Source organism: Salvia miltiorrhiza, chromosome 2 (genome assembly GCF_028751815.1).
Source record: "Salvia miltiorrhiza cultivar Shanhuang (shh) chromosome 2, IMPLAD_Smil_shh, whole genome shotgun sequence".
Lineage (NCBI taxonomy): Eukaryota > Viridiplantae > Streptophyta > Magnoliopsida > Lamiales > Lamiaceae > Salvia > Salvia miltiorrhiza.
Genome location: NC_080388.1, coordinates 12,034,197 through 12,048,715, shown reverse-complemented (window position 1 = coordinate 12,048,715; position 14,519 = coordinate 12,034,197). Strand labels below are relative to the sequence as shown.

Below are 14,519 nucleotides of genomic sequence, written 5' to 3'. Positions count from 1 at the left end.
TAGTTAAGTTTTAATTTCAAGCTTTAGTTAATTTCACAGCTTTCAATCCGATCTTTACTGCTTTCTCGTGATACAATTAGAAGCCCTTTAAGATCTTCCTTGAGAGACGACTTTGGGTTAACTTACCATTGCTAGAGTGTCCTTGTCCTATTGCAAGTCAATCTAGAGGTGTTTTAGGTTGAGTCAAATTTTGGCGCCGTTGCCGGGGAAGATTTTAGGCGTTTTAGTTGTGTCGCTTTTCTTTCTGCTTTACTTGCTTTATTTAAATTTAAGTTTTTCTCGTTTTTGTTACTTTCTCTCCCTCAGGTGCGTTTAATCCGTGTGTTTTAGTGTTGTGCATGCAGGGACGCCGTAGTTTGAAAGGACAACTGGTGTCTCCGTTGGATAGCACGAGCACGGGTGTTTTCAGAAAGAAAGGAGAGAAGAGCTCTGATTTTAGTTCGGACGAAAGGGAGCGTGACAGAGCAGACGAGCCCAGCCCTGACGAGCCCAGCTCTGACGAACCTAACTCTGACGAGACCAACTTTGATGATCCCGCCAGCTCTGACCATACAGAGCAGCCCGTAGATCAGGAAGAAGAAGCGATGAGCGCTGTATGCTCATTAGGAGGACCCGTAGCTGCAATCAAAGAGGATGTGTTTTCACAGGGATTAAGGCAGCTGAAGCTTCAATGTGACTTTGGTTAAAGGTTTCTCTAAGTCGGGCTGGCGACTTTAAAACTAGCGCTTTGTGGGAGGCAACCCACAGTTTGTTTAATTTTATTTCCGTTCTGCTTGTTCTTTGTTTTCTGTTTCCGTGTTTCTTGTTTTGTTGCCTATCTTGTTGGCTTGATTTTGAGTGTTCTTACTTGTGTTGCAGATGACGGGAATTATAGTGTTGCTGTGTTTTGCAGAAGAGTTTATTCGCCAACGCTGACAAGGCCGCCAGCACTGGCAATCACTCGCCAGCGCTGACAAGGCCGCCAGCGCTGACGAGGGCCGCCAGCGCTGACATTCCCCTCGCTGAGTCCTTAAAGCTCATAGGCCGCAAATTCTAAACCCCGGACGCCACGGGTGCAGATATATCACTGCAGTGTTAGTTTTTGTCGAGATGTTCAGCGCAATTATGCACCAAAATCATATTATTTGTGGGTAAGTCCAAGATCTTGTGTTATATTTGTACTTTCCATATATTCCAAAAGTACAAAACTTTTTATCTTTATGTGCAACTGTTCATTGTTTGCATCAATGTGTTTGTAATTTAGTTTATATTGAATGTTGTCGTTCTGATGGTTTGATGATTTGGTTTGATCGGTTAGATGAGCATGTGCCATTAGATAATGAGTTAAGTTGATAGGATAGCTGAGTATGTGTCATTAGATATGAGTTTAATCTAAAACCGCATATAAATTCAGTCTAACCAGACGTACCTTGACATACTAGAATTGTTTACAAAGATATATAGTGTGAAGGCTAAAAAATACTTACCATCTACCTTACCCCCTGCCCAATGCATAGTTGCTACTTAGATAGGCTTTAGTAACAAAACGATGTCGTTTAGGACCCACTCTCATTGTGGAGGGCAGAAAGTGATGACATATCTCTTTGCCCTGCATTTGTTGAGGCTTGAAGAATCAGCAAAGGCGTAGCTATACGCATTGGGACAAATGGCCTTGAACAAATTTGCAAACACTGTAGGTTTGCATACTGTCCTGTGCAGGAATATTTTGGTGATTGCATACCCGACAAGCCGCCCTCCCACCCTCACCTCCAGCGTTCAGGTCGACCTCGCACGACGCCACCCCACATCCGATGGGCTTCATTGAGACGGGCAGGTTGAACCCATGTGTCATCTCGACCACCGTCGCTGGTGGTGCTCCGCCCATTCCCTGGCAGCGGAGCAGTCGCCCGTGACGCATGAGCCTTTCCCATTAGAGTCGAAGTTACAGAGCTGCCTTCCCCACAACCGGCCTGAGGAGGAAGCCACCGTCACTGAGGGTTCGCTGCCCCGCGCCGGCCTGGATTCCGGGCCATATGCTCTCGTTGCAGTTGTTTACTACGATGAGCTGATATCCACTGCCATCTGCAAACATAGATTACTGTTAAGATCTCGATCACAATTGAGATTGAAAACAAATGAAAAAATAGATTAGCAGAAAATAAACAACAATGGGTACTTGTTCTAGTGAGAGACAGGACTATGGTGATAGTAATGAAGAATCCATATTGGAAAATAGGCAGCATTGTTAAATCAATCTGTACCAAAACTAAAACTTGTGCTTCTTCTGCGAGGGATGGATGCTCAATTCAAAGTAGGAGAACTCTGCTAGAGGCTACTGGCTTATCTTCAGTTTGCAAGTTCTTTATTTGTTTTTATTCCTCTTTTCCCACACTTTCTCTTTTTGTATCACACAGCATATATGCATTGCTTCTAGCTGAGGATTTCTATTACTTTGATGATAATGTGGATTGATCCATGTCGTAGAAGTGAATATTATCTATTATTGTGTAAATGTCTAAATTTGTACTCACATGTAGGTAAATAATGGATCAAGTTAAGGCATTTCCTGCATATGCAAAGCAAAGAGGATATTTTGCCATCTTTTAACAGATTTTGCAGCATATAAACAAAACTAGCCTTTGTCATTTTATAGGCGGCTGGATATGGATTTATTTTCTGCTGGGGAATATTAGATTGCCCGACTCTCAATCCTCATATAAAATTGGCTTAAGCCGATAAGAGCATCCGCAGCGGTGGGTGCGATGGCCGGATCGAACCCGGCCTATCGCACCCACCACCGTTGCCGCACCCGGGTGTGAAGGAGGGGGGGCGTTGCTTCGCACTCGTGAATAGTGGGAGCGAAGGAGGGGGCGTGTAAACACGCGCCCCTTTTCGGCCCAAAAAAAAAAAGAAAATTAAAAATAGTCGTTTTTTACCGTTTTTTTTTTCGTTGCCGATTTTTCTTTTTTTTTTTAATTTCTATACTCCCTCTATATATACATATACAACCTCATTCTCTTCTTCATTCTCTATCATTCATCCATTCTCCTCATCTTCTAAATTATTTCAACAAATAGCAATGGAAGGCGATTGGAGCAACTATTGGCGTGAACATCCTCAAAATCCATCCCCCGGCGAATCAAATGCTTCCAGGCAAGGATTCTCGCCGTTCACGCAAGAATCGAATGCCTTTCAAGCGGCGGCCACCAATTTGAACCCCCGCTTTGCCGCCGTTGCCGAGCCCGAGCCCGACGTGGAGGAGATTGCTTCTATGCCGGCGGCCACCAAACGTAGCAACTATTATCCGCCAGAAACGGTGCTAATTTGCCGTTTGTATTGCGAGCACACCCACGACTCTGTGGTGGGTGTCGACCAAAAAGGGGCGAAGTTTTGGGGCTCCCTCTGCACCGAATACAACGCTAAAAGGCCCCAAAGATCTATTTCATGCGACGTCACGCAAATCAAATCTCACTTTCAACGGGTGTCGAAGGATGCGAAGAGGTTTGAGGCCATGCACAAAAAATGCCACGATCAATGGAAATCAGGCATGAGTGATATTCAAATCCTGGAGCAAGCAGAGGCAATGTGGCTAGCCGAGTACAAAGTTCCGTTCCGGTATCCGCATGCATGGAAGATCTTGCGCGAGTCCAAGAAATTTGCAAGTCTCGGCGAGGATGTTCACTCCGATGTCCATTCAGACAAACGATCAAAGGGGTCCGACGGTCTTCCCACAACGACTTCTAGTGACGCGAGTATCTCCACCCGGCCCCAAGGCCAAAAGGCGGCCAAGAGAGACAAGCGGAAAGGCAAGAAAAAGGTCGAAGAGACGTCGGAGGATAACCAAAAAGCTCTCGGGTACATGGCGAATATGGTGAATGCAATGGAAACGTTCTCCCAAGTTCAACGTGACCTCGCCGATAGCATGTTGATGAGCCGGGACACCTCTCAAATGAATCCCGACGAATTGGCGTTTCACGTGTGCAAGGTGGCGGAGATCAAAAAACGACACAACATCCCGTAGATTTTTAGGATTTTTTATTTTATGTTTGTTTTAATTTAAGTAATTTAGGATTTTAATTTCTTGTATTTCTTTTATTTCTAACAATGTAGGATTTGAATTTTAATTCAATGAAATTTTAATTTCTTAATTATTGTTAAATGGAAACTAGAATAAAACTAATTCAAAAATAAACTAAAATCTATTGCACCCAAGTGGGTGCAATACCATTGTGGGAGTGGATGGTGCAAGCATTGTGGATGCTCTAAGTCGATAACTACTTTGATCTGAAGGGAAGTTAGATCGAGAAATAGTAGATTATCAAAATTTGGATAATCTATAAGTTGAAATTGCGTTTGATATTTTGAAGAAATTTCGAGATATTATACTTCTTATTTTTATTTTTGGAACATCTTAATACATTACTTTCCGTTATTATTTGTCGAAATTCGATGAAGAATTATTTTAAATTGTGATTTAAATTATATTCTCTTCGTCCTTCAAATATTTTCTAAGAACAGATGACACGAATTTTAATAAAAGTTAATTGTGTATTTAGATAAACTAGTGTGTAACCCGTCGAATTTCAACGGGTATCATTTAGTGTTATAATTTATATTAAAAAAAGCATAAAAAATTATTTCTTAATATATTTATAAATTTTGGAGATTATTTACTAAAAAATGTGTTAATATGATATAGGTCTACGTTACACAACATACTAAAATGAAAAAATAAATTAAAGAGGACTTTCATCGTTAATATGACTTAGCGAAACGTATATTTGAAAAAATTATTTGCCACCCACTAATATTTGTTACTCATACCCGCGATCCGCGGATACCCGTCACCCATCAGGTATCGGCCACCCACTACCCGTCGGATACCCGCCGAGGCTTGAGAGGTAGGGGCGCAGCTGCTTCTCGGTGTCGGCATCCTACAATAAACCACCCAACAAATGCAATAAACCACCAACAAATAAATCACCACGAAATTTCAGCAAATTTTAGAGAAATTTTAACTTCCTGTATACTACTATTTGCCATCCTTACTCACGACCCGTGGATACCCGCCACCCGTCGGATACCCGCCGAGGCTTGAAAATAACGATAAATATTAGTTGAATAATAGAATAATTCTATGAAGCATGGGGACGAATACATAATACGGAAACGATACGAAGACGTAAATATGTCATTTTTCTAAAAAACATGATACGATATGTCAAACAATACGTTTTAGTTTTTTTATTTAAAATATATTTTATATATATTATCACTACAAAAAAAATTGAGTTTTTGCAATAAATTTTTTTGTTACAAAAATACATATTTTCATCATAAAAGACTATATGTGAGGGAAAAAAATTCGTCACATAGTCGTCAAGACAGGGTCCTCACATATAGTATTATGTGAGGAAAACTTAATTTCCTTACATTAGAGTGTCATGCTAATATGATGAAAAAAATAGTCACAAATAGTCATTTTTTATCACAAAAACCCAAATAACTGTAAGGTAAAAAATTCCTCACAAATAGTCTTATTTTTCATCACATCCCTAATTTTGTAACAAATACCTCAATTTATATATATATATTTCAAACCTTAGTGAATAACACATTTATTAATGGCACATAGTAATCTGAGAAGACACATACAAATCCAATTCGAAGGAGAAACCTACTACACTAATGATCCTACGAGATCTCAATTTTATATACAAATATGATCTGGTGGTTGGTTCTGCAGAAAGAACGGCACTCGTTGCCTCAAATAAGTTCGGTTGTTCCTCTGTATCTCCTGCTGCAACCTTCTTCACTTCCAAGGTTGTAACTCCTTCAATACCCTTCTTGAACTGCTCTTGTTTCTCGGCTTCAGGAAGCTTGGGGATCAAGTTCTTGATATATTTCTTTACGTATGATATGAACTGTTTTTTGTCGAAAGGAGGTTGCTCTTGAATGACCCACTACACATACCAAACAAAACTTGTCTTAGATTTCTCACTAATCACACAAAATTCATATATAGTATGAGTGCATATGATCATTAGTTTACACCTTTCCTTCTACTTCTCACAACATTCCATTCTTGATTTCCTTATATGGGAATGAGTTAGAGAGAAGCTCATCGCCTGCAATATAAATTTAGCAGAGTTAGCTAATAACCAAATTAATCTGATCATGAATCAACTTCTGTTTCTTAGGAAACCTTTCAAAATCAGATTAATTTGCTCAATACATGCAACATGGAGTTTTACAATTGTGATATAACATCATCTTTAATTCAAACAACTTTAAACTTAAAACACGACAAACCAGAAAAAAGCTAAAAATATCAGATGAATTTAACTGACAGCACCTTTAGCTTATCCCAACTAACTCTTCGTATTGCAACAGCCAAGGGGAACAACCGAGCACTCTCCGTTTCTTCCTCGAGCAAGATAACATAACCTAGGCAAGGTTGAACAACGGCCCTCGCCGAGTTTTGGAGAACATCGGCAGTTCGCTGGACCCGAGCCGATGGCACGACTGCGCGTCGTCGAACGGTTTCCAGGCTCAAGGACGACCAATAGTCGAGGCATAATTTATAGCTCAAATACTACTATTCGAAATCCAAATCTCAAATACAATTTAATATGCGAAATTGTTCATCATACATATATTTTGATAATTGAGTTAAAAAAAACATTAATAAAATAAAATTGATATAATGTATACCTTGAGAAATAAGCAAAAGGAGCAATAAGCAAGAAGACAGTAGAATGTGCTGCTGTAAAACTCAATGCGGCAATAAAATTTCTCATTCAAACTAATGAATTTAAGCTAAAATGTAGGTTATAAAGTTTCCATTGTTAAATCTAAACCCTAAGAATTTGCTGATTATTAATCAATTGGTAAATCTTTCCAAATTTTCATATTTCTAAAATTTAGTACTAATCATAATGAAATGTAATCTTTCCTAACATAATAATTTTCCATTGTTAAATCTAAACCCTAAAAATTGGCAGATTATTGATCTATTGGTAAATCTTTCCAAAATTTCATTATTCTAAAATTGAGCACTGATCATAGTCAATAATTACATTTCCTAATTGAATACTTACCATGGCGAGGTGGCGGACTATGTCGATCTCGGCGGTGGCCGGTGCGGCGAAGCGAATCGCAGCGGGAGGCAGAATGAAGAAATTGGTGGAGTGGGAGGCAGATCGGAGCAGATCTCTAGCGATTGCGGCAGCGGCGGTGACGCGAATCACGACGGAAGAAAGGGAGAAATTTCTACACGGAGACAGGAAGAAGGGGCCGCGGTGGCAGATCGGAGTAGATCTCTGGCGATTGCGGCAGCGGCGGTGACGCGAATCGCGGCGGAAGATAGGGAGAAATTGCTACGCAGAAACAGGTAGGAGGGGCCACGGTGCCGAGTTGGGGCCGGAGTAATCGCCGCGGGAGAGGGGAGAGGCTGGTGTGGAGCTGCAGAAATAATAGATAAACGAAGGGGAGGGATTCACGGCGGAGGAAGGAGGCGCTGATTCAGATGGGGGAGGGGAGAGTAGTGTGGAGACGGGGGGTGGTTGAGGGGAATTGAATTTGGGGAGGAGAGATACTTAATTTTGTGTTTTAAGAATTAAAATAAGATATGTCATGTAGGATGTATTTTGCCACATAGGATGACTAATATTATGTCAGAAGCTCTAGAATTGCAGGAATTTTGAATACTGAATATTTAGATACGCCACGTAGGATCTAGAATCGAGGAGAGGCCAGGAATCACAAACCGTATTATATATTTGATGGAGAATGAGTCCCACCAAAAATAAAGATTGCAAGAGTAACACTTAAATTTGATTTACTAACAAAAAAATTCAGGAATGTGTGAGTGTATATGAGCCCATTTGGCCCAATACAGCCCATTTTAGTTCCATGGAAAAGAACATAGCTTTTGGAACAACAGCAAGAAAAATCAGAAACCAGAGCTGCAATTCGAAAGTTTTTTCTTTTTCTTGATACAAATCAGAACAAGGAGGAGGGAACTGAGGAGGAGAAAAAAAATACAAAAACATAAATAAGTGAAGCAATATGATGAGGCTCACAGCTAAAGTTTCGAGGGCCGTGAGAAATGGAATAGGCTCCGTTTCAGTGCTTAAACCACCACCGCTTCCAAAAGCGGCGGCGCCGCCCCGCAGACAATTTTCTGCGAGTAGCAGCACTTTCACGCCGAACCCAATTGCAGTTGAAATGATAAAATACGCCACCTCTCTTGCCCGCGAGAACAAAACAGGTGTCACCCCTCATGCTTTGTTTATTCACTCTTCAAGTTTGGATTTGAAGTTTGAGATCCTTCCCTTAATATCAGAGAAAAAAAATAGCTGAGATTAGTGGTATTGGTATTTGCAATTTCAGAAGAATCTTACGCGCGAGGATTGTTGGTATTGGAACAGTGCGAATCAACTCAACCAGATGAAAATTCCAAGGGTTTGGTCGAGCTTGCTCGTTCTACCTTAATGTTTGAGAGGTAATTTTGAATTTCTTTTACTTGTTTTTTGTTATCTTTTACTCCCCTTTTATTTTCTGAAAATTAATTTGATTTAGAGGTTCCCATGAGACAGCAATCGAGGGACTAGGAAAACTTCAAGATTTAAGCTTGTCATCTCTTGATATTAAAGGTGATAAAATCGCTTCATTTACTTATTCTCTTTTCCAGACTTATGTATTCTATTCGATATTGAAATCTGTGTTGGGCTTGTGCAGTTGCTGCTTCTGAAGCTCTAGTGGGAATTTATCTAGAAATATATCGAGTAAGTCACAGTAATAAAAAGAATAGTTTCTAGCTATTTAGCTCTGTCCTTTTCAAGTTCAATGTTGTTTATAGATTTATAGCTCTGTTCAAATTCTTCAGGAGGATGCTGCATCAGCTGTTGCAGATTTGGCATTGCAAATCCTAGGATCAATCCGACATGAACTAGGTGATGGGGCTGGCTTTGAGGCTCTAGAAGCCCGAATCAAAGCTCTGAAAGGTCTGATTGAGCTCATATGTGGCGACATTGAATGTGGTGCGTATGATGGATCTGTCAGGTCCTCTGTATATTTTTATGATGGCGTCTTTTATTCACAGTGTCTGAATTTCAATCCTTATCTGCAGCAAAGTTGGTCTTTGAGGGAGTTCCGAGGGAGGGATTGTCGAATGGTAAGGTTTTAGTTGAATGTCAAATAGTATATAACTATCATGGAAAAGAACCCACACTTATATTTATCAATATTGTACTATTTTGTAGCCAATGCTGCCCTGTCTTATGGTGAATTCCTTCATGGAATGCGGAAGTTTTCTGCTGCAAAGGAGATGTACCAGAGAGTGATTCAGGCAACGTCCGACATCAAAGATTTTGGTGATCCTAACAACCTCGGAGCTTGTAACATGTCGCCACGGGAAGTTGCAATTGCTGCCGGTTGTTGTTTAGGACAGCTTGAGGCTCATGCTGGGTAATTAAATGATTAGATTATTATAGTTTGCGAAAAATTTCCCGTGTTATCATGGTCCTCGTGTTAACGAGTGGTTTTTCACCTCTAGGCATTTTGGTGATGCAGAGGAGATACTGACCACAGCACTGAAGCAAGTTGAAGAGCACTTTGGTATTCTACGTTCACGATAAAACTGATCAGAGCACGAATTGCGTATGAATTACATTTGTATAATGGTGCCTTTGCTGATATATGCAGGCCCTCAACATCCCAAAGTTGGTGTCATTTTGACCTGCATTGCTCTCATGTATCGACTAAAAGCCATGGTGGAGCGCTCGAGCTCCCTTCTAATTCAAGAGGTATGGAAAATTCTTTTGCTGCGGATAGGATAAATTGTCAGATATATCAGTTATCTTCATTCACTTTTCTTCACTGTCTATCTCTATTGTAATTCGACTCAGTGTCAAGTAAAAAGTTATTGCAAAGCTTTTTACTATGTTTTGGCATTGTTGGCCATGTTTGAAAACATCCTGGTGTTATACTCTTTTCTTATATGGTTGATAGGGCCTTTTCAGAAGAGCAATCGAACTGCTTAAAGCTCCACCTTTGGAGGTTGATGGTACGAAATTGCTTAATATCTTCATGAATCTCACCTTCCTTGAAACTTAGGCACTTTTTTACTGAGGCTGTTTCTTTGTAATGATAATAGGTGCCGATGCGAACATTAACAGAAAAGATATAATTGTACTAGCCAGAGGTATGTCTTAATATCTGAGCTAATTTGCTTGCTAATATGCTTTTGCTTATAATTATGCGCGGTTATTGTCTATATTTGTGAAGGCGGGTATGCAGAAACGCTGCTTGTGCAACAGTCGAGAAAAGCAGAAGGGGAGAGATTGAAACAGTGGGCAGAAACTGCTTGGGGGAACCGGTGGATGTCACTGGGGGAGGCACTGGAGCTGTCGGAATCTTCGCCTAAGGTGCCAGTCATAGATACTCGAATATGCAGGGTCGTGTAGTTTCGTGTACATAATATATAGTTTATAATTATATGATCTTGCCTCTGGTGACAAAACTACAACAACTATTTATACCTTGAGTTAATACAGCACAGTTGTTATGTTGCTGTTTTGTTTTAGAATGGAAGATGTTCATTTTGAGGTTTACTAATAAGGAGGCAACCATGGAAGTCATATGATGTTTCTGATTGAGGATGGCATATAAAATGTAGTGTTAATTGGCCCTGGATTTGATTATTAAGTTGTTGAAATAAAGAAATTCAAACTTCTGTTTGACTGTTTATTTTTGTTGTAGGATTAATTAATGATGTTTGGGTTGTTTGTTATCTTAACATAATTTCTTGAGGCCTAGTTTGGTAGTCTAGTTTAGTCCTAGATAGATTATTAATCTAGGCATATCATATGTTTGGTATCCTTTATTACTAATGTATGGCCCGTCCATGTTTTACTGTAGCTTTTAGGTTTATTTGTCTTACCATTCCCCTCGGATTATTAATGTTGAAATGAATAGTATGAATTGATAAAGCATTGATTCTCAATTTTGCCCTCATTTTCAAGATCTCAAAAACCCTTTGTGATTCCCCATTCCCCAACGTGCTCTCCAAAAAGTTCAGTAATTCAATTGCAGGCGTGGGTGCTCACTCAGAGGTATGCCGAAATTTGTTTTCTTTCCCATCACCGATTAAAGCTAAACTAACTCCACCACCTCTCGCTCACCGGTCGCCAACATTGCGCCTAAATCTGCCGCCACCAGACACCCCCGTTGTTTGTTACGATGCCGTCGGAGATAATTTCACAATCCGATCCAAAGCTTTGGAAGGCTGGGCGGAGGGATGGCGGAAGACAGGTGGCGGCAACCGATTAGTGGGCTAGGAAGAAAAAAATTAAGTGATGAAATTTACAGAAATGATATTTTTGATGTAGGCGAAAAATTAGGAGATGAAATTTGCAACAGATTAGTGGGTGGGGAAGAAGAGGAGAAAGAATAGGCAACGAAGAAGAAGATATAGGTAAAGTGGACGGACCGCAAACCTTAAACATTAAATTTAATTAATTAATATTAATCAAAAGTAAAATTAATAAGTACTAAGCAATTAGATTTTTTTTTTAAGTTTTCAATGCAGTAATAATTTTATTTATTTCAATTCAATATAAAGTTGCATTTAAATACTGTTTATTTGAATTAGCAAATATATTAATCTGCTTAATTTTTTAAATAGGGCAGAGACAAAATTGAAAGTTCATAAGTTAATCTTGAGTTTAAGATAGAGTACCAAACAACCATCCCTAGTATTATTAGCCTGTAAATACATGAACTTTTTATATTTTCTGAAATTTAACATGACTTTTATTTTTAGCCCATAAATACACAAACTTAGCATTTTTTATTATTTTTTACATCGACATGAAAAAACTATTTATTGTTGAGGTGGAGGCCGGAATACATGATGTGGACTACGAAATATGCACTTGAATAGAGTAATTTGATTTATTATTTTGATTAGAGAGTGAATGACATGGTATACCGACCTTCACGTTAATAGTAAATTAGAACTTTGTTGGGAACCTAATGGAATATCATAATCCCTGTTTTGATGATACCAAAATCCATAGGCCTTAATTGTAATAGACTAGAACTGTTCGAACTCAAGTGTTAGAATTCTTTTCTAGTTTAGTTAGCTGTTATGAAGACTGAAGATTGAAGACTGAAGTTGCCAACTAAAGTATCAGTTGAAGAATCAGTCTTGAACTGATTACTTAATGCGTGCCACGTGGATTCAGCGGACTGATACTAAAGTCAAGTATCAGTTAAACATTCTTCATCGGACTGAACCTCCAACGTTCAAAGGAAGCCACGTACTCCAAAAAGTACAGCCGCATTAAATGCGGAGATCTCAGGATCATCCTTTTCTGCAGAGGTCATTCCTATTTGGTGGCTAATTTATCAGAGACATCGCATCTCCTGCTCTTCAACATAGTCGTTCTCACCAAACAAGGAACCTCGAAGATTGAAGCCTCAGCCCAAATTCAAAAAGCTCTCCAACGGAAGAAATCTTAAAGACGTTCTCCGCCAACAGATCTATTCAAGACCTCTCCTATAAATAGCGCTCGAGGATCACTTCAATCTTCACCGATTCAACAACATAAGCTGAAACTCTGCCAAAATTGTTTCTCAGCCAAAGCTTAACCTCCCCAAAGCTTGAATCGAAGAAGATAATACCAAAGCCAAAAATCAGTCACTGCTGATTACATACATTCTCTTAGACCTTAGGCAAACCCCTGTTTATCCAGAGCCTAGGTCAAAACTAATTCCAAAGAACTTGTTCTTTGGAGTTTAGTTGGCAAGATTTCAAACCTCCCTTCGACCGATAGAATCGAGTGTTTGAGTTGAAAAGGAGTTCAGGAAGGTACTCTGACTCCGTGAGATCCTAGTGCCAGTTCGTGCTACGAGTGAGAAATCCAACGCGAGTGAAGTGTTGGTACTGAAGATTGGATCTTCAGTTGATTCGGTTGTGTGCACCCGGCTAAGCACACGGATTCGGTTTGCAGTGCACCCGTAAGCACTTGCGGAGTAAAGTTGTTGGTCTGATCAACCGACCGTGGATGTAGGAAGTGTTTTCCGAACCACGTAAAAATCTCTGTGTTATTTACAGCTTTCAGTTTTACTTTCCTACTTGTGTTCTTACTTTTGATAAACTGAATACTGATTAAATACAAAGAGAAACCTAAGATTAACAGCGTGCTCAACAAAGGCTATTACGAAACAAAAGTATTTCCGCTGCGTATGTTATCAGTCTGACTGATCTATCATCTGATAGTCAGGAAGATTTATAACATCTTTATTTTAGCAAACTCGGTGGAAGCCTTAACGTGCATCAGTTAAGTTCCAGTGACTTAACTAATAACTCATTACTGAAGAGTATTTCGGTATCAGTCGTCAACCCTGTTTGGTCAAAACTCTTTTCAGTAAACAGGCGTCTTAGTTTGTGTGTAAAGTTTCATTTTGATCTCTATCTTGATATCCCTCTGATTTGCAAAAAAATAGCCTATAGGTGTATTCCCTCCCCCCTCCATACACCTATTCGAGACCCTCCGGACCTAACAATTGGTATCAGAGCAGGTTGTTCACAAGAACAATTCTGTTTCTGATTAAGTTCTAACTGAACTAGATCCTTTTGAGGGTAATTTTCTTTTATCAAAATCTTCTCGAGATTCTTCTTGAGAATTGCATGTTCCGTGTTTCTTTCTTACACCCTGTGTGTCTTCTTTTCTTTAATGAACAGGATCAAGAAGGACTCCTCCAGCGACTATATCAATACATTCTTTCGAGGAGTCAACGGACTTGAGATTGGGCTATTGGATTCAGACCACGACGACAGACTCATCCTTTCAGAAGAAAATCAGAATCCAACCCACTCACAGTCAGAAGGAACTTGCAGATATGATCAAGTTCGACAAGAGTATCAAGACCTAAGAATGAGATTTGAAAATCTCCTTAGGGAGCACAGACAGATCATCAGAGAGATTCTCTATGTGCAAGATGCTCGAAAGATAGTCATGCGCTATGTCTCAGATGAAGACGAAACTGATCGTAGAAATGTTCAAGAGCGCAGACTGATCAACAGACTGAAACTCCTTCAGTCTCAGAAACAAAAATTTTTGCCACGTCTTGAAGAAACAGAGATAGACTTCAAAAGGACGTCAGAAGTATTTGAAAAAGTGATTCATGAAGAAACACTTTAATTCGGAAGAAAGATGAAACAAGAGAAGAACGTGCAGCAACAGTCGATAACGAAGCAGCTGAAGAAGAACCAGTCATCTATTTAAGGGGGAACTTCCACTGTAGTCAACGACTAATCAAGTGCTGGTCAATGTGTAAGTTTCTCTCAACAAGTTCATATGTTTTAATGACTAAGTTCCTTCGCTTCTCTCGACTGAAAACTGTTTTTAGGCTGATGTGTCATGATTCCTATATCTTCATATGCTTTTAAATGACACGAAGAAATTCCTCCTAACTATGACTGTCACACGTTCGCATGATCCTGCCCTTTTCACTAACAAGCGGATTGA

At 39.6% G+C, this 14,519-nt stretch overlaps 1 protein-coding gene, 1 long non-coding RNA gene and 1 pseudogene across 4 annotated transcripts; 1 reads left to right on the top strand and 2 right to left on the bottom strand.

The window, feature by feature from the left end:
* Positions 1–1,328: 1,328 nt before the first annotated feature.
* Positions 1,329–2,255, bottom strand: LOC131011225 (thaumatin-like protein; annotated as a pseudogene).
* A 3,330-nt stretch (positions 2,256–5,585) lies between these two features.
* Positions 5,586–7,709, bottom strand: LOC131011226 (uncharacterized). 3 transcript variants are annotated; one of them, XR_009096799.1, is made up of 4 exons: positions 7,080–7,709; positions 6,335–6,574; positions 6,034–6,107; positions 5,586–5,942 (listed from the first exon to the last, which is right to left on the bottom strand). It is a non-coding gene; the product is annotated as an uncharacterized LOC131011226 (long non-coding RNA). The 3 variants fall into 3 exon arrangements; XR_009096800.1 differs by having other exon boundaries at positions 6,335–6,504; positions 7,080–7,232; XR_009096798.1 differs by having other exon boundaries at positions 6,335–7,692.
* A 178-nt stretch (positions 7,710–7,887) lies between these two features.
* LOC131011224 (uncharacterized) lies at positions 7,888–10,722 on the top strand. The gene is made up of 12 exons (XM_057939012.1): positions 7,888–8,251; positions 8,374–8,485; positions 8,563–8,636; positions 8,722–8,768; positions 8,870–9,023; positions 9,113–9,157; positions 9,246–9,450; positions 9,539–9,600; positions 9,688–9,788; positions 9,994–10,048; positions 10,139–10,186; positions 10,270–10,722. Exons 1-12 carry the CDS (start codon positions 8,050–8,052, stop codon positions 10,446–10,448), a joined length of 1,284 nt encoding a protein of 427 aa, XP_057794995.1. The 5' UTR covers positions 7,888–8,049; the 3' UTR covers positions 10,449–10,722.
* The last annotated feature ends 3,797 nt before the right edge of the window (positions 10,723–14,519 follow it).

Coding starts and splice junctions, on each gene's coding strand:
- LOC131011224 (XM_057939012.1), top strand. CDS start 8,050: ATGATGAGGCTCACAGCTAAAGTTTCGAGGGCCGTGAGAAATGGAATA. Junction 8,637..8,721: donor GTCATCTCTTGATATTAAAG/GTGATAAAATCG, acceptor GGGCTTGTGCAG/TTGCTGCTTCTGAAGCTCTA. Junction 8,769..8,869: donor TTTATCTAGAAATATATCGA/GTAAGTCACAGT, acceptor CAAATTCTTCAG/GAGGATGCTGCATCAGCTGT.